The 25,589-nt window shown below is 40.5% G+C and overlaps 1 protein-coding gene across 1 annotated transcript; it reads right to left on the reverse strand.

Annotated features, from left to right (window-relative positions):
- Window positions 1-5,236: 5,236 nt before the first annotated feature.
- Window positions 5,237-24,496, reverse strand: prss12 (protease, serine 12). Its single transcript, XM_022758473.1, has 13 exons — window positions 24,175-24,496; window positions 22,782-22,920; window positions 21,614-21,786; window positions 21,293-21,440; window positions 20,441-20,619; window positions 19,461-19,602; window positions 19,117-19,337; window positions 15,680-15,821; window positions 12,682-12,887; window positions 11,934-12,012; window positions 11,173-11,295; window positions 7,723-8,018; window positions 5,237-5,559 (listed from the first exon to the last, which is right to left on the reverse strand). The coding sequence occupies exons 1-13, from the start codon at window positions 24,494-24,496 to the stop codon at window positions 5,237-5,239; spliced, it is 2,493 nt and encodes an 830-aa protein (XP_022614194.1).
- Between the last annotated feature and the right edge of the window lie 1,093 nt (window positions 24,497-25,589).

Consider the following 25,589-nt stretch of genomic DNA (forward strand, 5'->3'; position numbering starts at 1 on the left):
ATATGACTGACAGTATAAGATGTTTTTTTTTTTTAAATGAGGTTACACACATGAACTGCACTGAGCAGTGAAGTTTGTGAAGTCACGCAGTCTTTGGTCTGAACGGTTGACTGTTTGTCCTCTAAGGTAAGTGAAAATGAAATGCATTACAGTTTGCTGTTCAAAGAATTTGTGCCTGTCAGTTGCTGTTTCAATCACCGCTAAGTCACCTGCAATACAATAATGTTCGGTTCAAAACACAATGATGCAGGGCTGCAGTAGTGGAAACTTAAGTGCAATAACTCAAGTACTGTACATAAGTACAACTTTGAGGTACTTTACTTAAGTATTTCCATTTTCTACTACGTTCTATTTTTCCCCCACTACAACTCAGAAGCAAGAATTGAACTTTGTATTTCTGTATTTATTTGATAAACTGCAGTGAGAAGTTATTTTGCAGATTCACATTAATAATACAAAATGTAATCAATAATTAAGTTAATTATATTGATATATAATATTCTATTATTATCAGCTAGGGTAAAACTTTGATTGATCAGGGGGTAAATTCATAAGCTGCCCAGCAGTATATAAAGTGACTTAAAGTAGCCCCTCACCAGCGGCAGTATTAATGTGATTTACACATTAATGGATCAGTAATTATAATCCATTAATATAAGATACTGAAATGCTCCGTTATGCCAACACTATAGTACTTTTACTTAAGTAAAGTTTTGAATGCATGACTATTAGCCTATTTGTAACAATATTTTTACGCTTGTATTTCTGCTTTTAATTAAATAAGAGTACTTCTACCTTCTTCTCTACTCCACAGTAGAGCAGGCACCATCATGTCAGACTGCAACGTGTAGACATTATTTATTTTTTGTAAATTCCAGTTATTAGCTGCATCCTATTTACTTTATATATTGATTAAACTTTTGGGAACCACACTGTTTCTGCTTGTTAAAAATGATACATTATACCGGGATGCAAACATATGATTCAGAAAAAAAGCTGGATAATAGAATAGAATAAAAATCTACCACATTGTGTTAATGTTAATGGATAGGTTCACAGTTTTCCAAGTCTGTCTTGGATCATTCCAGCACAACAGAGAAACACAAACAGGGTATTTTGCACTAAAAGGGCTGTAACTTTGGAAGATATCCACTTGACTAACTGCTGAAATCTCATATCAGCTTCAGACAAACATTTCAAATGGTTACCTGACTATTGTTGACAGACTTAAAAGAAAAAAATGTGAACCTGTCCTTGGAGGCACAACATGGTAATCATATCAGCCAAGTCAGTTCGTATTTGTCCATCTGTTGTTGAGCTATTTTTTATTCTCATCATACGACACAGAACATTTGTAATAAACCTTGAATACGATGGAGGACTTTGAGATGATCAAATCGATTAGATTAAATGTTTAGCCATGACGTCACAAAAGGAAGCCACCATCAGACTTTTGTCTTGTGAGTCTAAACATTGTCAGTAAGGCAGGAATGAAAGATGAATCCACAGAATGTGAGAGAGAAAAAAACAATTGCTTGTTCACTCTTTCTGGTGACCCTCTAACAAGTTTTACACTCATAGAACCCATTTTTGGCAAAAATTGAAGCATACAGAATACAATATCAGTTCCCATATATCATTATCTGTATCTACAGTAGCTGTATCTGCCCACTGTGTTTGTAAGGAGCCACAACTGACTGAGAAAAATAAATGAATAATTTCAGGTAACTCAGTTAAGGCTCATTTACACTAGGTTCGAGGGCCGGGTAACAGCAGCAAAGCAGTCTGTGTTTTTCCTATTTAAGTGTATAGTGCAATTATTTGAAAAAGTATATTTTTTGGAGATGATATTATATGGTTGTAATGTTGACATGTTTGTTCCAATATATGTGTAGATCTGTTGTCCCAAACAATGTTTTCAGATTATATTATGGCCCTGTTAAAAAAAAAGCAAAAAAGAAAAGCCATGCTACAGATAAAAGAAGTACACCCAAGCATTGCAGATCTAGACATAATCAATCTAAAAATAACACAAATCCCAAATCTATGAAGGTATTTTCAGCCACTTTCAAAAGCAGCTGGTTGAGCAGGGAGTTTCTAGCAGCCAATTTGATGTGCATGAGATCACTCTTATTCAGGTTTAATCACTATCCTTAGATCTTTCCCTGCTGGTTTTCCCAAGTGTTGCCAGGGTTTAAGGAATGGAAACAGATATGAGTAGAAAGAAATTATCCATGTATAATGAGACCTTCTGTTTCTGCACCACCCCTGGTGACATCTAATATAAACTCATTAGTGCTTCTCTATAGCTAGAGGTTCAGTGGGAATAACAAAAAGTGAAAGGAAAAAATGGTACTTGAATGGTTATGCACAATATTTTGATTATGATTTTCCTACGCTGAACTATTTAAATAAAAGTAAAAATTGTTTTGAAAAATAAAATCATCAGGCATTATAACAGTGTACATTGATGACATGTAACATCAAAGCCAAGACAGGAACGAAAAAAAAAGAAAAAAGGAAAAGGTTTCTATATTCAGTCTACAGAGAAATTCAATGAAAACTTGCATTCAGTTCAACCTCATGTTCATTTATGTTTGTCTTTTAATTGTTTATCACGTTATTTTTTCATATTTTATGTTTCATTTTTTATGATTTATCTTAGCCCTAGGAATAAAAGAAAACCCCTATGACTAGTGAACATTTTTAATGTTTAATAATGTTTTAGCTTAGTGTCTGTACACTGAATATATGAAAAGTTGTGATTTTCTATATTTACCATAGAAAAAAATAGTTCCAATGTCTGTTTTGTAATGTGTGATAATGACCACAGGGGGGTGCTTTCAGACAATAAGGACAACTACAGTATGTTGTAGCTGAGAGCAGTTCTTCATTTAACAAATGTAAAACAAAATAGATTATGATAGTGTTGCATATTTACTCCCATAAACACCCAACTGCAGCATGTGGAGCCTTCTGGGCTCATTATTTCAACAAACTATCTGCCTCCGTGTTCATCTGTGTGCAAAATACCTTTACATAACGACCATTGTGGAACCGTCGAGGCTGGTTGACACACATGAGATCATTGATCAAAAACTATTGTATAACTCTATTAGGCTTTAGCAAAGGCAGAGGGCAGGTTCAGTGATAATGTATGATGACATTTTGTTTTCAGCATGTCCCATAAATTGCTCATAAATTAAACATTTCAAAAATCGAGAAAAAGATCCTCTAAAAAGCAGAGCCAGGGTAGGAATCACATCAATCTCTGCGTCCTGAGCCAGACAACTCCATTCTTTTATATGATGGATGTCAGCAACCTTTGAAACTAAATCTTGACATATTGTGGACAATGCGATTTAGTTTTCAAATGTATTTGACAGCAAATAAGAACTTACAGTTGTTTTCATTGTGTCTTTAAAAATTATTTCAGTAGAAAAGTTTTTTTTTTAATCCTAACCTTTTTAAGTAGATGTAAATACAATTAATCATAATCATTCAAAGGAAAAGAACATTTGGAGATGGCTCCAGCTGCCCTGCATCATGGGAAAACCAGCTCTTCTGTTAGATACAAAAACACAATATATGTACTGACAAGACTATTTGTCTTATGAGAAACCAAACTATACCACAATAACATAACAAATAAGATTTCAAAAATTTAATAATTCCACTTAACATATTTGTGGAGCACTTCAAGATTAAAAACAAACAAAAAGTACCAAGTTCTGGACATATTTTTATTTGTGTTGCCAAGAGTCCATGCAGCTTCTCACTGGAACAGTTGGTCCCAGTCCTTGAATAATGCACATTAACTCAACACGTGTTTAACTTGTAAATGAGGACAAGTCAGAAAATGGGTGCCATTCCTGTAGACACTGTGTGACATACCAGCGACACTGTGTGTGGGTGTGTGTGCATACACATTGTCTGACATGGTGGTGCTCACTTTGACAGTTTGCGGTCAGAAAAAAAAAAAAAACCCTGAAAGAACTCTGTTGTTCCAACTGATGTTCAACTTTCAGGGTTCGTGGGAATGACAGAAAACGTTGTCACAACCACTCAGACTTAAACAGATTATTGTCACTGTGACTCAAGTATTTAAAGTTTCTGATTAAACACACAATACACTCAGACTTTTCTTTTTTTTTTTTTTTTTACAAAACCTTAGTTTATGAAGAAATGTTACAGTACATTAAAACATAACACACAGTCAGTAAACACCCAAAACGAGAAGGCAGTGTAGTGTCTGTTTTTGTTTTTCAAGTGTACCAGATTGTCTTCCGTCAGTGTCGTCAAAACCATGACAACACTCAACTATCCCACCAGGATAAAAGAAATACGAAATTGTCAATATAACACATCAACGCTTAGAAACACTGTTTTGTGCTTTGACTCAGAAACACTTGTCTGTTCCTTTCTCTGCAAACATTAAGCAGCACTGAGACAAGGACAAATACTGATTGGATACAAATGATAAATGCCCGAGTCATTACTAAGACCTGAAATCTGCTTTTTACACAAAGGAAGAACAAAGAGCACAATATCAAGATGGAAGTGAGGTTTAAAGACGTAATTCACTTTGGCAAATATGGCCAATATGACTTGTGTGCTAAACGCAAAAGCACTGAATATCATGCTTTAAGTACCTAATGAGTGTTCTTCGTGCAAGTCTGCAAATTCATGCCATGCCATAACTTACTGTGTATGCATGAGGGCATGCTTGTATATTGTGTGTACATGGTCCCTTATCGACATTTTTACTCACATAATTTATATCATAAATTACAATAAAACTTTGTAACAAAAGCAAGAAAAGAAAACATGGGGGAAAAAAACAGAACAAAGCATTATAGTGTGGTATGCAATGTTGCAAGTAATAACAAAAAGATATTTAAGTTACGGCATATTCTTGAGTTGAGATTTAATACCATCCAAAATCTTGCAGCTCATGAGAATATTAAATCATTAAAATAAGTGCTAATGACTTAGATGAGAGAAAATATATGCCCTCCTCTCTCCAAAATAAAAAAAGCCCAGCGGTGCCTTCTTGTCCTCTCCATTTGAAAGTCAAGTTATAACTTACATCACTGGATAATCAGGCCATAACATCATGACATCAATTATTCATGACTGATATTGTCGTATCAGCTGTCACCTGACCAATCGAGTGAGTCTCGAGAGTCATTCTTTCTGATCGAGAGGTCAGCTGTTTCAGTTTGATGTTCTCCTTTCACCTTTTTTTCTCATCATGTCCGATCACTTTGCGTATCCAGGAGCTGAAGGCAGAGACTTTGGTGTAGACACCAGGCGACTGTTGTGTCCTGCAGGCATGACCCCAGGACGTGACCCCATAAACCACCCAACCCCCTCCCGGACGCTCGCACACCAGCGGACCTCCACTGTCACCACGGCAACTGTCCACCCGCCTGTCCGACTGGATGCTGCCGGCGCAGAGCATGCGGCTCGTGAAGGCGCCGTGGAAATGCTGCTGGCAGTGGCGGCGGGGCAGCAGGGAGAGGGGGGCCTGCTGAAGGGTCTTGGAGTATGAGCGACCTGAGAGAAATGGAGAGGTTAGAGTTTAATGTGAGAGGTTTGGAAGAGTGTGTGTGAGCATCTGTGTTTATTAGTGTCAAGGTCAGATAGTGGAAGTGAAGACCAGAGGGAATGGCAATGGTTCAAGTGGCAGAAGCCTCAAAACTTATTTTTTTCTGCTGACCTTTATAGTGTCTGCTGCCTTTCAGTCATTGAATATTTGTCTTTTATCTATGCTAGCAGATTGAAATGTCTCCACAACTGCTGGATGAATTGCCATAATAAAATTTTATGCAGCTATTTAGAGTCCATAAATTGTAATAATTTTAGTGATCCTCTGACTTTTCATATAGCGCCACCATCTGATCAAAATGTTCAATTATTCAGTGAAAAATCTCGACATCTACAGTACTCCCTGAACTGGCACCAAATTTTGTTTCAATTTTTATGTCATTTTCAAATTGTCGTGAGATAAGTGGATGTGAAGCATGCAGCATTCCACATGGGCATGACCTGTTTTGTTCTAAAGTCTGCCTTGCCAGTGGTCAGCAGACTCCACTTGACTCGAGCTCTTTTATCACATTCTTACCAAAGGCTCTCTGACTTTCTTCAGGCATTAATGGGCTCTAATTTAGAGATAAATCAATTTCAAGGTTTCTGGCAGAGCATAAGAGAAATCATTTTCTCATTCCATATCTTTTTCTGTGTCTCTTAAAGAAATACTTTCTCTGTATGCTTACTTGGCCTGAGGAGGTTGTAAACAGCAGTTTATGTCCTCTGATATACACACTGCAGCTGGTTGCTTTTTTTAAGCAAGGAGCTTCACCCTGTGGCCAAAATATTCAAACTACTAACCAGTAGTGACAAGGACATGATGCTTCCATGGTTTTCCCCTCATGAGCACTGCCAGTTGTGTTTGCTGGAACACGCAACCAAGCTGGAGAGAACCGCTGCTGAAAACTGAACTCAAGCCTCCACGGTGGTGTTTTTTTTTTTTTTTTTTGCTTCCCCTGACTCTCTCCATGACCACACAGTGTTATTTACTATCCATGGCAGCTTAGCAGTGGCATGCATGTGTAAAATTTGCTTGCATGTGCATGTGTTTGATATCAAAGTGGCAGATAGCCAAGTGCAAACAGCTGTGCAAAGCAGACATTTATCCTCAAGTCAAACAGCCTTTACCCAACATCAGACCCTGTAAACAGTCTGTGTTGTCACCGCACTTAAGTAAACTAATAAAAACACTCTCTCCCACCCACGAAAACAGATTTCATCCCACATGGATTCCACTGATATTACGGGGGAAAAGACACACTTAGCCCTCAGTAAGGAGCGCATGTTTCTGTATTAAGTGTGTACAGTGACCTTTCGTAGCCCTTTGTGACTGTGTTGCTATGATTAATGACATCAGTATGTAATTTAAAGATCACTAACAGATGTGTGTCTGTGAATGCAGGCGAGTCTATGGACAGATGCAGAGCATGAACTCAAACAAGTGTAATCACGGGTGGAGGATTCTCTTCTATTTTATCTGCGATTTTCAGTTCACCGACAAAATGAGTTACATATGACAGGAATTATATAGTGGTTATGGCATGTGACTGTTTCACTGTCTGTCAAAATGTACAGTGAACATCACCACAAATAGACCCAGGGTGGTATTATTTACTTTTTTTTTTTTACTTCATTACCCTACTGATTTACACTACTGCAAGGTTTATTGATTGTCAAGTGTTTTTACACTTTCAGACACCTGATTTTATCTCATTATTTATTATAATTATGATTTTTAAAAAACAATCTTTATTTTTCATTTTATTTGATGGACTTCATTCAGTCTGCATTGACCGAAGCCTGACTGGCCCAGGACAAATTGAACATCATGAAAAATATCCCCGGTCATGGAACATATTGGTAAAAACTGTTAATTAACATTAAACTGATGGAAAAGGTGTAAATAGTCCAGTCAACAAATCATCATATATTTGTCTTTTAAATCATCATTTTTTTCTGTATTGCCCTTTATTTAAGGGAATTTAAAGGTGTGAAGGCCCGACATGTTAAAATCATTCTGCATTTATTCATTTTGTTTTGTGATATTATGTTATGTTTTACACCTCAGGGCCTCCGTATACAGCCCCCCTCTCTCCACACACACACACACACACACACACCCACACCCACCTGTGTCACCCCAGCCGGTAATGTGACAGTTGCTGGCTTGTTTGAGCACTCTCTCTTTCCTCATGGGCAGACAGGCGGGAAGGACATGACGGCTGAATGACACACACTCTCCCGGCACCTGGCCCACTGCCCCCGGTGACAGACGAACCAGGGCCAGGTCGTAGTCATTGCTATGGGAGTGGTAGCTTGGATGGAGCACAATTTGATCAACGCCATACTCCTCTTCGTATTCCTCAGGGACGAGGGAGTGGTAGTCACCTACTCTGACTTTATATTGCTTGGTGCTGTTTCCATACCTGCAGAGAGAAATGGAGGGAAGAATCGAGAGAGGCCTCTAGAGAAAGAGGGTGTGTGTGTGTATATAAGCAATCCCACTGCTAATACATAAACCATGAACAATAAAATTACGAGCTCTGGCAGTGGTTACCTCAGCAGTAGATTATGTAGAGCTGGAAAAAGTGCAAGTGTGTTACGCTGAGCATACATAAAATCTGCACTAGATGCATATGATTAGTAGAATACATTAAAAACTTTATTTCTAAATGTTTAAGGCTTCATAGTGTTATTATCTCAGCAATATTTTTGATATTTGAAGCGTAACCCTTACTTAGAAAACAGCACAGCATGGGGCAGGGGTTTCATGGGGTTGCCTTATTACGTCCGGCTTTCTTCGGTAATCAGTTGGTATTTTCATTTGACTATTTTATCCAGAGTTTTCTTGTTGATTTTTGCTCAATTTTGTATTTCCTTTTGTGTCTGTGTTCCTCTTGATGCTTATGAATATTTTATGTTCTTAGTCAGTCTGAAAGCTTTTCTCAAGTAACTGATCAGCCATGTGGTCTTTTTTTCTCCACTGTGCCTCCTATCCACCCCCCACAACATTCTTTAATGCTTTTCTACATTCTATCAATTCACTATAAATTATAGCTAAGAAAGGATTTCACACTTCTAGGGGCTAAACATATGAAAACCTGGACACAAGAATGAGAAGGCAGGAATGATAACAGTAAATTTGTCATTGTCTCTGTGTTTATGCATTTAGCTGACTCATAGGCTGACATAATGAAGTGTTTTCTACACTTTCTGTTTACTCGTTGGAGATGTTTGGCCTTTATGAAATGGAGGAGTGTAAGGCAGGGACAGAGACAGGAGCAAGGTAGAGGGAGGGATGGAATAGGAGGAAGAAGAGAAGAGTGAGAGAGGGAGGCCCTGCCACTGAGCCATGTCTGTGTGTCCAGTTACAACTGGTAGAGCGTTTCCGGAAAGATCTCCTGACGTGGGAATGCCACAGCGTTCCTGGCAGAGCAGAGACAGTGCTGACCAGCCATCTATGTACAGTACACACACACACACACACACACACACAGGCACACGTTTTGATCTACACTAACTCACCATGTCCACACAAAGCTAATGAGGATTGGTAGAAAACTAACAGGCTTGATCCTGTCCTTAAGCCATGGAAAAGATCTTGAATGTGACACCTGAGTTACCTTTCACACATTATTGTTGTTGCTAAAAGCAGTTAAAATGTGGTGGAGTTATATTACTGCTGGCAAGCCCCCAGCTGTTCAGCTACAAGGTATAAATAGGTTTAATATGTTGACGACATGTGACCACTGACCTGAGGTCAATTTTTATGAACCCACTAATCAGTAATGGAAGTGTAAGGGATCAGGTAATATGACCGTGTTAGTTACATTTGGTAATTGTACCTTGACATGACATTATAAAATTATCTATGCAAATTAGTACAGGCAGTAGTGCAGAAGCCGACTGGTTGATGTATTTTTTGTGTATTGTATTAGCATAATACAATACGTGCACGGGTATTTGTTTGTTCTTACTGTGTGTGTACGTGTGTATGTGTATGTGTATGTGTGTGTGCGTGTGTCACACTCTATTTTCGTTACCATACATGAAAAATGACACTGTGAAGTCGGAAGTCCCTATCTTGGTCTCTGACTTGCATGCAGCAAATTACTTTTCAAAGCTGCCATAGCTGAAGCTCACATCTTGGAGCACGGAGGACGGATATGTGATCATGCAGGTGAGGTAAGTACTTGGTAGGGTGTGACCTTTCTTGTCAGCTTACACTGTTTATGATAACAAGAGTAAAGCTAAAAATATCTTTAATACGTTCTGTCGTTTCCTATGTGTGGTTTTTAGGTTTGCACTTTTGTTCAACAGTAAGTAACTGTTATACTAGGTAGAAGTCCGGTGCCAATGTGCAGCAGACAGCAGAGTGTTACTATGGTAGGACTGTCTGGCATATCATCAGGATTTCAGCCTGAGACAGTAGGTGAGCATGCACCTCTGTCATCAAGAACACACTAACATATAATTACTTTATTTATATTACTCTATGATTTATTTTCTTTTGTCTATCTGTTAAAGACAGTTCTGGCAACTATAATCCCGAGCATCAGTCATCAGTGAAGCACTGTATGGAAAGTGCTATATAAATGAAGTTTGATTGATTGATTGATTGATACTGTACAATTTTTAAGTGACACTGTTCGTAGATCGTCAGAGTCAAAATCATCATTTCAGTCTGTGAATACACTGGTGGTCAACTGTTTATACTAATCAAGCCAAGAAGTCTTGATTTCAGCAGCACAGCTGTGTGCTTCCTGTGTGTGCCACTTTAAAGTAGAGGATGGAAAAGTGACATGGCAGAGTAGAGGTAACTTTATAAGGAGTAGAACTCTGACAGGGAATTGGGCCTGGGAATGGTTTAAGAAATGGAACTGGAAAGGATTTTGCAAATAATGTCTGTCTCTTTAATGTGGAAACATCAGGATTTATAGTGGTGGAGCTGTAGGGGCCAACACAGAGTTCTGGTTTTCCTACCAAACCCAAACACTGGAACCTGGTAACACAACCAAAAGATATTGCCCTTACAATTCAGTCTGACAACCTTGCATGTACTGTAAAAGTATTAAATGCAGACCCTATGGTTAGTGCCGTCTCAACCCTCAACTTTCTCAGCCCTACACAAATGTGTGAAGTCTCTCTCTGGTCTATTCATTTTCTGTCTTGTTTCAGTCTTTCCGCTGCCCCTCTCTGCTGTATGCATTAGGTGATGGATTTCAAGTTTGTGGCGCCATGTGGAGGCCCCCCAGACCAGATGTAGTGAACATGAAGTAACTCTGCCCCCCCCCCACCACCACCACCACCACCTGCACCACAAACACAGCCAAACCACCATTGATTACAGCTCACTTTGTTGAGGAATATATTGAGGAAATGAGGAAATTGTGTGGCGGGTGTAGTTGAGTTTGGGTTGAGTTCAAACAACATTTTTAAGTCTGTCTGCAAAGGTATGTATACGCGCAACCTCATTTCCACAAAGATAAGCGCAAGCGCACAATTTAAATAGCAGATGTGCTTGTATATATATGCATGAGTGTGAGTGGATGTGTGTGTGTGTGTGTGTGTGTGTTTGACCTCTTGAAGCAGTGTGCCGAGGTAAGGACCCAGCAGGAGTCAATGAGAGTCGCTCCACACACCAATCTCCCATCTCCTCGAGAGCCTCGCAAACGAATCGCGGCCTGCCATGGCCATCCACCTCTATGGACATGAACATACGGCCAAGCATGCATACACACACACACACACACACACACACACACACACACACGCACACACACACGTAAACACACAGAAGCAATTAGAAAAGGGCACAAATAACTTAAGATGTAAAAACAGACATAGAATCCACACTACAGCATTTTAAGAAGAGCAAATTGCTAAAAAAGGAATGACACTTAACTGTAAAGTCAGCACATGTAGTTATTGCACCTTGATTTGGGAAAAAAAAGAGCCTTAAACAGCCAACATAGCAACAATGTGCATATTCTATCAGAATATGATTTATGAGATTTTTTAGAGGACATTAATCATTAGCATATCTAGCAGAATTAGTTTACTTGCTGTTATGTGAAGTGCAAACTTATGGGAAGCCATCTAGACACTGTACACACACAAACACACACAAACACACACAAACACACACACAATACCGAGTATGAAAAACATTTGCAAGCATGTACAGACATGCTGGACATTTCTTTGCTCATAGCTTCAGATCAGCTGTTTTCTATCTAAGACATGTTGACTGGAAAATGTGTCCAAAATTCTTTACTCTATATGTCTCTGGCAGGATTTCTCTGTGCTGTAATTAATCCCTCCTGTCCCTTCCAGCTTACCTCAGAGAGTTTTCTCCTCCTATGATCCGGCGCTGGCGAGTGTGTATGAGCCGCAGACCGCAAATTGAGTTGACAGGATCTGACAGAGACAAAAGAGGAACCACTTGGATGTGTATATATGTGAGTATGTGGGATGGTGATGATTGTTAAACCATACATTTAGTCTCAGATGTTGCTCTTATTAAATATTTAGACTGACTGAAAACATAATAATGTTTGACAGTCATCCTTTACTACTATATATGAACCTGAAATAAAGAAAATGAAAACAGATCATTTTGCATAGCGTGTGTGTGTGTGTGTATGTGTGTGTATGTATGTTAAAATCTACAAACATAGCTTAAGTTCATTTTCAGAGGATGTCATTTATCACACTGAAGAGGCAAAACACCTTCCTGCACTGGGTAGACTTTCCACAGTATAGTGCATGTGCAGGTAACAGATAGCATCATGCGAGTCTGCCCTGATGTGTGACAGACAGGGTGAAGCAATAACATAGCTCTTACCATTTTACCATCTGGATATATACACACACACACACGTACTCACTGAAGTCCTCCTTGCTTTCCTTTCAGAATATCACCTGTTGACTTTTAGTTAGTCATTTGTTTCTCATTATTTCTTCTGTGTATACGACATATCGGAACTGTTTGCTAAACACATTACCTTAATGCTCCCAATAAGTCACAGAAGCGCCACTTGTTTTGAAAGCAACATGAAGTAAAACAGTCCTGACTAACTGACTGACCTTTGACCTCTTTGTAGCTGGGCTGTGAGTCACCATAGTCACAGATGACCCCAGCATCCTCACTGTGGCGACAGTTATGTGTGCCGGGCGCCTGTTTGATGCAGTCAGCTAACGAACGCTCTTCACCGCTGCACTTCACGTTGTCCACATGGATGGGTCCTGTCCCTTCCCCGAAGTACGCCATCACACGGGCCTTCGCCGCGCCACTGAAGAGGACAGACAGATACGAGACAGACACCGACGTTTCATTATTACCATCGCCTTCTAAATGACATTAAACTGAAAAAGAAGTGTCTCAAAATAAGGTCATGTAATTATGTAAGTATGTGTTGCGATTTATTTTTGATACAGCACTTCTCAAAACAAGATTTTCCGAGTGGAGTAATCTGCCCGCTGTGCATTGTTTTTTTAGAGTCTGATTATGAATGTGTAGGATGTGTAGGTCAGATTTAATTATATATTTTTTGTTTTGTTGGATTTCGACGTGTCATTCTGTCTTAAATTTTCAACTACTTTGATGATAAAGTATTAGAAAGCGAGATAAATAGCCTTTAATCATTTCACAAACCAAAAATATTCAAGAGTTGAATGTTTGACTGTTTCATCTTGTGTGTGCGCAAGCATATAGGCAGTGATGACATGTGAGTGTAGATGTTATGGTTTGACATTCTCAGGCTGTGACGCGAGCCAGGTCACACCACTGTTACCATCTGATAACAACCGTATTTGTATGACCATCTCACCTCTGACTTTAATTAGCACACAGCTAACACACAGAGGCCGGTAGGTGCTGGTTGTGTATGTTGTAACTGTGATTTTAATTAAGATTGATAGATAACAGAGAGCGAGGATCTCATGTTGCGTCCCTGAGGTTTGGTTGATAGCAGGTCTTGTATCCCCGCTCATCCATAGGGAATCTCATGTCTCTTATTGAGACATCTAGTGTTGTATCTGTGTCTCCAATAGCTCCCTGAGCTGTACTTAGCATGCAGAGGGTGAACCTCCAACCTTTGTGCAAATGCAAAGCAGTCTGCTTTGGATTCTAACGGCTCCAGGTAGAAATTTAAGCCAGGCATGTTTGCAGGCATCATGTTTCATGTGCTGCCCATTTACCGTGAATAATCTGTAACTTTTTGGATACCTACTTTTCAGAAGATATTTTTGTTGGTGGATCAGTTTTAAATATTGCAACGGAGAAATGGAAAGTCAAGGTGAATGGGGTTGAATGAAGAGGGGCAGGCACAGGTGCTTTTTGGAAAAAAGAATTTCCAACATGTCTTCGAGCTAAGAACCCTGTCTTGCTGTGCCAGCTCTGTAACAGAGAACACAAGTGTGCTGACATTACAGGTTCTGAATACATTTGCTCATGGTGCAGCACTGTGGAAACAACATAACAAACGACTGGAGGTGGACAAAAAAGTTCTCTCTACCTTCAATTTAATTTGACTTATTATTGTTTTTAAGATATTATAAATGGTTTCCTGGAGGTGAAGTATGAAATAGTCGTACATCCTTCACTTCACATGTTCATTGAGACCATTAGCGTTAAATTGTTGCCCAGTTATATTTTGCACTCAGTGTAGGTGTAGGAGTGTGTCCGTGTTTGTGTGTGAGTTTTGAGTTCTTCTGTTTCTGTCTAACTGTCACTGACACTGAATATAATTTCTGTGAAAGTGTGTGTGTGTGTGTATGCAGACATATATGCAGTATATATATTTTCTCATCACCAGAGCAACCTCCAACCCTTAGGGACCTGCTGTGTATGTAATGATCTCTCATCACACCCTGTGCGAGACACAATGATGATCCTAACATGGCTTTTACACGCCTCCACCACGCTTCGCCTCTCTCTCACGCTTATGCGCTCCAGATGTGGCTTTCATCTACAAACAGATGTGTCAGAGAAATTGGGTGGCTATGGGATGAGTATCCCTTGCCGAGGAGTGATGAGCGAGAAAATGAAGGCAGTTTGTTACGGTACAGTTTCCCTCGCCATCTCATAGCCATTGTTTTGGAAAACGGGACAATGTCTCCGAGGGAAAACATAATGGGACACAGAGAGGGTGAGATGAGGTAGTTTGCTTCGCCTCGACATGTCTGTCACTGTGAATGTGTCTTTTGCACAATTGGCCTGCCCTTTAATTGGATGTTTATCTTGGCTCTGTGAAAAGGGCACAGCTAAACCCTCTATTAAAAGTAGTTGGCAGTACACCAGAGGCTCATAAGAAGTGCTCAAGAACTTGTGCTCAACAATTTTTAAAGATTAATTAATGAAACATTGCTATTTTACTGTAGATTAACCCGAAACTCAAGACGTGTGTGATGAAGTGCAAAGTGGAAACAGAGAAGGACTGAAAGATGGACAGATGAAAGACAGACAGAGAAGGACGGAGGGGATTGTAAGACGGATGCCAAGTCGAAGTGGTGATTGATTTTGCACATGGAGTTGGCAGTCTGGATTCACTCAAGTGAATATAATGTATAGAGCGATCACATTTCAATAGTACTGAGATTTTTTTTTTCCAACATTTTACCTCCATTCCAACATCCTAACGTGTTGAAAAGGAAAGAATAAGAAGAAAAGATTTGTTACAGACTCCAAGAAAATATGTAAATACACAAGAGCTGAAACAATTAGTCTATTAATTAATAGGTCAGCTATTTTATTGGTTAATCATTTCAGTAATTTCTGGATGAAAAATGCCAAAAATTCATTGGTACCACTTTCTCAAAAGTGAATATCGACTGCCTCCCATGACAGTAAACTGAGTATCTTTAGGTTGTTGGACTGTTAGTTGGACAAAAAACAAGGGTGTGTTTGGAATGAGCCACTTCCAACAGCTTTGTCTGCTCATAAGGGGAGCAAAAATTTCGTCCTGCACATACTCCATGGAAGTCATCAATGCGTCAATGTTTTCAGCATGTTACCCAGAAAAGCAAGTCTGTCAAAGAGACTGCTCCAACACACATGCACATACATACATACATACATACATACCTGTATCCCAGCTGTCGACACACCACTTCTGCATCACGATCAGTCCACCCATCATCGCACACTGTCCCCCACAGACCTGACAGATACAGCTCCACCCGACCTTCCCTTGGGCTCTCTCCTCCCACAAGCCTTACTGGCAGACCTGAAGATCACACACACACACACACAAACAAACAAACACACACACACACACACACACACACACACACACACACACACACACACACACATACACACACACACAATTTAGACCGACAATGCACAGACACACCTTAGTGCCACAGATTTATTTCTCTCTGTAGTTAACCAAAAACCTTTAAGTCTAGAATTACTTGAAGACGCTACACACACACATTCCCTAACAAACCTGATCCTGCAGGCTAACTTGTCTGGTGAATGGGGCATGTGTGCTCATGTTTTCTGCAAAGGAAGTAGCTGCAACACCTGTGAGTTTTCATGCGCGTAACCACTTGTGTGTCCAGAGAGGAGAAATTGTTAAGACTCCTATCACTATGAAAAGCTCATTTATTTTCATTGGCTCTGTTTTTCACACGCTACCGTCCTTGTTCTTTGTCAAGTGGTCTTCAACTCACGATGATAATCAAATCAGTCTGAACAATCCATCATCGTTTGTCTGCACACAGATACCTTTACGTGCAAACACACACACGCACACACACTAATCTTGTTTAAGTGAATACTAATGTCTTTTCCACGTGTGGATGTTTTCGGGATCATGTTACACTCTTGCCAAGTGTCAGGTCAATCGGTGTTTTTATTTGCCTTTGCTTAAGCTGCTAAAGACAGAGAGGGGTTTTAAGAATGACCAAATTTCTTTAACGTTACATCTTTAAGTTATTGAGTATCCTCTCTGTTGACTAGTTGTTAGGTGAAATGTTTGACGTAAGCAGGAATCCAAGAACAAATCAGCAACAAGTTAGTTAAGCCTGAAATCATTTTCTGCGGCTGAGCTGAGTGACATGCCGCATTCAAACATTGTGTGTGGGACATAAGAACTGCAGGAGGGGAAGATTGAGTTAAGTGGAGTTAATTGTGGGAATGTTTACCTCTTACTCTGTCTGCTATCGAGGAAATGCTCATCTTTATCCGCGTTCTTAGAAACACAAATTGTTTTTTTTTTTCCTTCTGTCAAAACACACACATTAGATTACTGCTCTGACACAAGCCTAATGTGACAGTCCCTGACAACAGAGAGTGAAAGAGAGGGAGAGAGTTCAAAGCACAGCCTGGCTTATCTGCTTTCGCTCCTTCTCCAAAAACAACACAGACCAATCTGCCTGTGGCATGTTACGGGGGGGAAAAGGGGGGATTTACACACTCGCATAAACACTCAAATGGAAGCACACAATGTGCACACAAACTAACACACACAAACACACAAATGCTATGTAGTAATGACATCATTCTCTAGTGGGTGTTTGTGGGGTGAGAGTGTCCCTCAGGCTTTTGCCAAACAATATAATCTACCTAAACCAAAAAAAATGAAACATTTATTTCGGTCTGCAGTATGTGCTCTCCGCCCAAAACAGCCACACTCCTCCAAACTTACATCACTTAGTATATAAAAAGCATGATGTATCCTTTCTGTGACTTATCAACCTTATATCTGTTAACTTCAGCTTCAAAACAAATGGCAGAGAAATTGAACATGTTTGCGGCGAAATCTGCGACACAACTGTTGCCATCCAGCTCTATCCTTACACATCTTTATTGGTGTCTGGAGGCTATAGACATAAGCTTGATAAATGTTGCTAGCATTCAACCCTTCCTCCCTCTGTCAGTGGTATTAACACCACTCAACCCATACCTGTATTGTCTTATAAAAATGCAGTTTTGGAGAAACACCAGTCATGTGTTATGCGATGGTGTGACAACATGTTAGCCCACTGATGCCTGGTATTCACGATTTTGTAGTTAGTAACAGGGAAGAAGAGTGGCATGAGGGAGATTTACTTCAGTTTGTTGCAGTAGGTCCATATAATCATGATGAATTTACAAGCGACCCGGTTATTAAGACAGGACAATCCAACTGACAGCTGTGCCTATTAGAGTTAACATGACTTACATCATCCTCTATCCGTCTCTTGGAGAAGGATTTCCTTTTCTAAGAAAGATGAGATCTAATTGACTGCAGGTTCTCTTTGGCAGAGATCTTAGAAACAGATTTCAGATCAGCTGGTTTTATGAAGTGACGGAAATTACATAGAGATTTTCATCATTTGGTTTTTTGCTCCTCGGTGCCTGTAAAGAATTTGTGCAAAGCGGGGCTTCCTCTGGGTTAGATTAAATCAATGACATTTAATCTAACTAATAACACTACTACCACCATTTCTAATAATAATAATAATGATAATGATAAATTCTCATTCTTATAAAGCACTTTACAAAATGAAAAAATACATATTGCTAATTGGCTAAATACACAGCCCAAACAGAGGTGAAATAAAATATTACTAACAAATGAATAGAAAGAACAACCAGAAATAAAACAGTAAGTAAGTCTAAAATAAAGTGTTATTAAGATTTAGCATAACATGAAGAAGTTGTTTGTCTGATGTAATACAGCTAGTCATTCCAGACTCAAGGGGCCCCAGATGGCGAAGCCTGATAGTTTATATTCTCCATCTAAAGGCCTAAAAGGAACTGCCAGAGGATCGGAGGCGGAACTCAGCTAATATGGGGTTGAAAGGTCAGTAGTAGTCTGGAGCTAATCCCATATGGGCTGGAAAAGTGATTAAAACTCACAACAAAGTCATCTCTGAAATGCGAGTGCAAACAGTGTCGAGATGCTTAAGTAATGGTTTTATGCACTCTTCTGTTGGCTCTTGAAAGAAATTGGGCATCCTCACGTAATTAAATCTTATGAAGACTACATTGTCTTAAACAGGTCAAAATGACACCGTCAGTAAGTAGTACTACTGGTAATATGTGTGTGATAATATTGTAAACCAATAAGAGATTCTAGTGAGAGATCAACTCGGTCCTATGATAATGAATTCTGATTTATTGGAATTAACTACTATAACTTTTCAGACATCAACATTTTCAACTTCAAGGTACTGTATGTAAACTGAGGTCGGTGGAATCAAAAGAGAAATCTTGGTCAAATCTGCTTATAAATGGAAAATACAGCATGTTGAGGACTGAACCCTGAGGCACCCCATGAAGCAAAGTGACTGGATGATTTGTATTCAGCAATGAAAGATAGCTAGGAGTGAAACCAAACTAAAACAGTAGCACAGATGCCCAGTTAAAAAATATCAAATAATATCAAAAGTCTTAATATGGACTAAAATAAATGATGGGTACCAGTATTTTGAACCATGTGCCATGGGACCTCTCTCACCCATTTGTGGTTTCTGTGTTATCTGCAACCTTTCAAGTAGGTCTTACAATAAGATAAGATTCTGTCTTACTAGTTGGAAGACTCTCTCCATTGCGCTCAGGGCTGCATGCGATATTAACATCTTCATGGTGTGTGCAGTCATGACTGAGCCACTCCCTCCTGTTGCACAGCAATAGGCTAGGCTCTTTCCCTGTGCAGCTCACATCATCCAAAAGAATGGGACCTGACCCCACCCCAAAGCGTGGGACTGGGGTGATGTCGAGCCCTTCAGAGAGCAGAGTCTCGCCTAACCTGCAAGGCAGACATGTACATGCACATCCACACACAAACGGTTAGGCTGTAATGTTACTTATAAATAAGAAATAAGTGTGCATGTGTATGTGCCTGTCTGGCGGCGTGCATACTTCACATTACCTGTAACCAAGCTGTTGACACACTACTTGTGTGTTAGAGTCTGTCCAGCCGTCATCACACACTGTCCCCCACTGACCACGGTAGAAGACTTCTAAACGTCCCTCGTGGCTCCCAATACCCCCTACCAACCTAACAGCACCGTCTGGAGATAAAGACAGACAGACAGACAGACAGAGTTAGGTAATGTCCTTGCTCATGAAGATACGTGTGTATTTTATTTTCAAGGCTTTCCATCTGCATTAAACCAGCATTTTTTTTTTTTTTAAATTAAAGATAGCAAATTTTCTTACGCCTTGCATGTTTTAAATGATTGTAACTGATTCGTAATTATTCAGAAAACTACTATGCCTGTTTCTGTAGCCAGGGTTCAACTCTTAAGACATCTGCCTTTGCACATTGGTCGCCTGACAACACACCAGACTCCTCTTCTTGTGTGTGGTGAAACTACACAGAACCTGTCCCACCTTGTTTGCACAGGCTGATCAATAGGTGAACTCTATATTTCCAGGCCTCGCCACTATGCAGTCACCTGCTTCACAGGTTCCAGGGTGGACCTCATGTGGAGATAGTGGCATTCTGGCATTTCTTCTCACTTGAAACCAATGTGCCCTACCTTTTCTCAAAGCAGGTATTTTGACAGGAAATTAACACATGTAACTGATGACACTAATGAAAGCACTGTTCCATTTAGGTGTACCAGTAAACACAACAACAGCAACTAACTTAAATGGAATGCAGCCATTATTAATGTTATCAGTTACACCTGTGTTTGACTGGTCAAAATGTCTGCTTTGTGAAAGCCCTATTGTCTGCAGCAACAAAGCCGGAGGGTGCAATGGGTACATGCAAACCACTCTGCCATGATAAGGGTGGAATTCCGGGAAGGCCTTCCATATCTCTATATGTAAAATATACGTACATTTCACTTGCATGTTTTTGTGACTGTTATGGAATACTGATGCTGAGAAGTGTTGGCCTACCTATAAGAGGGTTGCAGGATACTCCTGCATCCTCAGCGTGCAGACAGTTGTGTTCCCCCCATGCACTTTTTGGACACTGTTCCAGCGTGAGCTCATTGCCTGTGCAACGCACCTCATCCAGCCACACGCGGCCCGAACCCTTGCCAAAATGTGCCTGGCCCCATGCCTTTGCTACACCGCTACAAAGAGAAGACAAGGCACAGAAGAATAGAAGGTTTGGTTCACAGTAATACTTATATGATGAAAAACAGATGTACTGACTTACAGATTGCAGGGTGTAGGATGCTGTAGTTGTTTTATTTGGAAATTGAATGGAATAAACCTATTGTTTTTCAAATCTATTATTGAAAATTTTGTTGTGCCATGCACATCCCTGCATATGTAAACATTGCAACACCAACAGTGGCATACACCAAAAATGCACACACGAACATTTGCAGAGAGTGTAGTGTTGCTAAATATGCATATCTCTGTGGTGCTAGAATTCATGCAGGAACAATGAGCCTGATTCACTATCTGACACCCAGATGTTCTTTACTGCTCGCTCCTCTCTCTCTGTGTGTCCGAATGGAAAGAATACTTCTCATACTTTTGGAGACAGAGAGACAGACAGACAACTGGACACCCACATTTACGCATCTCAGCTTCCTACTCTATCTTTTTGTCATGTCTTTTCCCCACTTTCTCATACTCACAATGTACTTCCTTTATGCTAATCATTGTTTTGAATTAATGTGAATACGAACATCTGTGTGTGCGTGTGTGTGCGTGCGTGTGTGTGTGCGTGCGTGTGCATGTTTGTGTGTGCGTGTGCGTGTGCGCGTGCATGCGTGCATGCGTGCGCCCCTTCACCTCAGTCCCAGCTGTCGACACACCACCTCTGCGTCACTGTCATCCCATTGGTCGTCACATATGGAACCCCACTGCCCTGCATGGAAGACTTCAACTGTGCCCTCTGACCCTGACTGACCTCCCACCAGCCGTATAGGGAGCGACACCACTGCACAAGCACAAACACACACATTTACACATTATCTACTAAATGTGGGAACTTTTTTCATTTTAACATATATATTGGGGACACCTGTTTGTACAGTAATAAAATGTCATTAGATTCATGCAAATCTCTGTCTGTCTATAACAGACCTATAATTCCCCATTCAGTGGGCCTACCTTGCTGTTGGGTGCAGGTAACGGCTGCAACTAGAGAGCACTCCCCTCCATTCCAGGTAGCCTTGGGACACTGGAGGAGGTCTGGCTCCTCTCCCTGGCAATGGACCGCCCTCCAATGGAGTTTGGCCATGCCTGGACGAAACAGGGAAACTGCACGTGCACGACCTGAGATCCTGGAAGGGGAAGGGGATTAATAAGCAGACAAGTTAGTTTTATTAATTTGAAATACTTTTGATTTGGTCAGACAACTGACATCAAACAGCAAACCCAGTCCAATCTGATACGAGATGTTAAGATGTTTAAAAACGTTTTTTAATAACTGTCGCATGGTAATTATTTTATCTAAGGTAATACGGAGCAGCCCATCTCAGAGCGTAAAATTCAATCAGCCATATTAGCCTGGCAGCAGTAACCTTGAGCCATCTGTATGTTCATGCTCTGCTATTCAGGGGCCAATACGGTCAGCAGTTTTACACCCAACAGCTTTCAGTAACTGGCCACGTGAAAGTCATCACCAACGATTCCAGCTGACATATGGCTGACATTTGCCCTCTTTCCTTTCCGCTGTGGAGATTCATTGACTCCTGTGTGAATATGCACACACAGACATGCGTTTATGTCAGTGTGCGTGCCATCGCTGGTGTTAGTGTCAACATGTGTAGTAAGTGCACAGAGAGTCTCTGTTCTCCAGGGAAATCAGGCAACACCCCGACTTATGAACACTTTCGATATGTATGATCTGTCCACAGGCTCCCAGCAAATCAGTGGCTCTTCTAGCATGACAGCATCTCATAGTTATAGTGTGTGAGGGAGAGAGAGAGAGAGAGAGAGAGAGAGGGACAAAGAAAGAGAGAGAGAGAGCTGGTAACAAGGTAAATAGCTGAGCACTAAAGGTATTTAAATACCACTGGGGAATGGGGGGGTTGGAATGCAAGGGCAACTCAAGAAAGGTACAAAGGCTGTGAAGAGAACAGAATGCACAAATGTGTATGTCTGAAATGTTGTGAAACTCTCATACATTCCCAGCAATTTTCCATTTACACTTTATACGGTAGACGGCGATGCTAGTTGCGCATGTGTCGGAATACGTGTGTGAGAGGGAGAGGCAGACAGAGAGCGCCATATAGTGCATATCTGAGCACATGTGTGCGCAAGTGTGCTCTCTCACCCTTTGCCCAGCTGTCTGCAAACCACTGCAGCGTCTTCGTCCCCCCAGTCATCGCCACAGACAGACCCCCACACTCCTCCCAGATAGACTTCCACCCTGCCATCTAGCTTGGAGCGACCTCCTTGCAGACGCACAGAGCCTAGGATGGAGAAAAGGGTGGGAGAACAATAGGTGTATAAAAATACAGCACATATTAAAAAGGGTGGTGGGGGAGGGTATTGCTATAATGCCCAGTGCCTATCTGCCATACAAATGATTGTATCATTGATTTCAATATTTTGATTCTAGGATCCAAATAGGATTTAGAACTGTGTTTTGAAGATGTTTCCCAGACCTAGATAGACAGATAGATAGATACTTTATTAATCCCCTAGGGGAAATTCATGTAAATAATGTTGTTTGTCGCTTGGATAACCTGACTGATTTTTGTGAATCTATTTGAGGAGTTTTAAGGGTGCCTGACACACACTCACACACACACACAAACAAACATATGTACAGGTGGATATCTATGTCATATCATAACTTGCATTAGAGAGAATATCTCATGTGTGGCTATCTTCTTTTAAAAAAGGTGATAAACACAGACGAACACAAACACAGATTGTGTCACTTCCTAAAGGCATGTTGTTGTCCAAATATCTTTATAAACTGGATCAAAGAATGTCAATTCAAAGTATAAATTACCAGAAGATAATTTACCAGTGCTGTGCCAACACACTCCAAGACTAAAAATACCAGGCCCTGCCTGTCTTGTGCCAGATGGAAATCCCACACTCTATTCCTTTCACCACCCTCTGTCTCTCTCTCTCATCAGTCCGAAGATGTAGGACCCACTTTGTCTCCAGTTCTTCATATTAGCAACACTTAGTAGTTCAAGCCCATGTGTATTTGGTGGGTCTTAATAATGTCATGTTCCTCATGTCAAACTATTTTAATATGAAAAGAGAGATTTTATTTAGCCTACTCACTTTAATCATGCTGGCAAATCGCTTACACTGTTATTGCCACACACCTGCGCACTCATTACACAGTAAATGTGCTTCGACTTGCCAACTGCACACATAGTCACACCTGGGACACTGAAGGTGTGTCTTGTCTAATTACTGGATTATGGGCCTCCTGAGTTGAACAAAATTTGAGCTAAGTAATTGTTGACACAAATGCACACCGCTGCACAGTTCTCTGCTCCTCATCAGCCCAAATGAAAATGGATACAGCGTAGATAACATGCAACTGTATGTGGCTGAATGATTAAATTAGCCACCAATTCGTTCAGGGATTTCAGCTTATACCAGGCTTATTATGTTTTCCTCACATTCCAAAGATTCTAAGATTATGAATCCCTACAAAAATACAATATTGCTGCTGGTCAATAGGCCTGCGTGTTTACCTTGTTTACAGTCGCAGTACCCCCAGTCCACTCTGCCTCTGTGGTTCTTGAAAAAGCACCAGGGTCGGATCCTGCCGTCCGGGTTGCGACAGTGATTGTGCTCTCCTATTCCTTTGCCCGGGTAGCGCTCCTTGAAGCCGGCCACCTCGGTCCAGTTCATGCACCGGGCGCCGGACTCGGTGACGTCTATCGCTCCCCGGTAAAAACCGTCTTTCCCACGGCTCTGGACGCAGTCGGTGAACGGCAGGATGAATGAAGGCACGCTGCTGGAATAACAGCAGCCGCTAATCGCGACTGTTAGAGCAAGAAATGCCAAATTCATGTTAGGTCTCTGACTGTAAGCAGCCGATGACGGGAGAGATTTCAGTAGCTTCTATCATCAGCTGAGGAGACGGTTTCCAGTCAGCCTCATCGCCCTGCTGTGGGACGAGAGTGAGAACCGAGAAAGGAACAACGCGGATCAATGAAAGTCCTATGTGCGTCGGACAGGCAGCCCCCTAACGAAAATTTAATATCATGAGCTATAAGTGCGGAGTACTTCCCCCCGATTTTACACCATTTAATTTTATAGTTTATGGTAATTTTATATCAATAATATCAACGCATTTCTATGTAGATTACGGCAAATTTACAGGGACAATATATATATATATATTACTATTATACTATTATATTACTATACAATGAAATAGTAGATAGGCTATAATTCCAGATATATAGGTAGCTAGTAATCCCTATCCTTACCATACCTTTGAAATATGGCTTATTCCTGAAACATGGCCATAACCAAAACGCTTTGACTAGACTTATACTGTTGGTTTTTCTCAAAAGTTGGTTTTATTAAGGCTTTTACTTTGCTTTATTTAAAATGACGATGGTCATCATTTTACACACTTTCCTTACCCATCCTCCCTTACCCACGCGCTAACCCACGCAACTTCTTCGATTTATTCTTATCATACTCTTACGGTGATTGATAATTATACAACATAGTAGGTCTTAGTATGAGTGGAGATCTTAACAGGATCTTCCGTTTGGCGTCACATAAGTGAAGTTTAAAAGGATGCAGTTTGTTATAGAACAGTAGCCTGTATGATTAAATATCAATGCACTCGCTCTCTCCATGTCATTCTTCCAATGCGTGTATGTGACGACAGACAGACTAAAATATGTTAAGAGATGATTATTATTGTGTGTGTGTGTGTGTGTGTATGTGTGTGTTTGTGTGCACAAAAGAGAGAGCTCGTGGATGCAGATGAACTACACAGCGCTTCTAGTGGCTACAATAAAGTAGTCTCTGATTGGACAAGGAAAAATGGAAACGTCAAACTAAAGTGTCCTGTCTGGTGACATCATCATGCGGCGCCCATTTAATCACAAACGTGTTTGTTTAACTTTATTACCCGTGTGCGCCA

The sequence above is a fragment of the Seriola dumerili genome, unplaced genomic scaffold (genome assembly GCF_002260705.1).
Source record: "Seriola dumerili isolate Sdu_G_001 unplaced genomic scaffold, Sdu_1.0 BDQW01000301.1, whole genome shotgun sequence".
In the NCBI taxonomy this organism is placed as follows: Eukaryota; Metazoa; Chordata; class Actinopteri; order Carangiformes; family Carangidae; genus Seriola; species Seriola dumerili.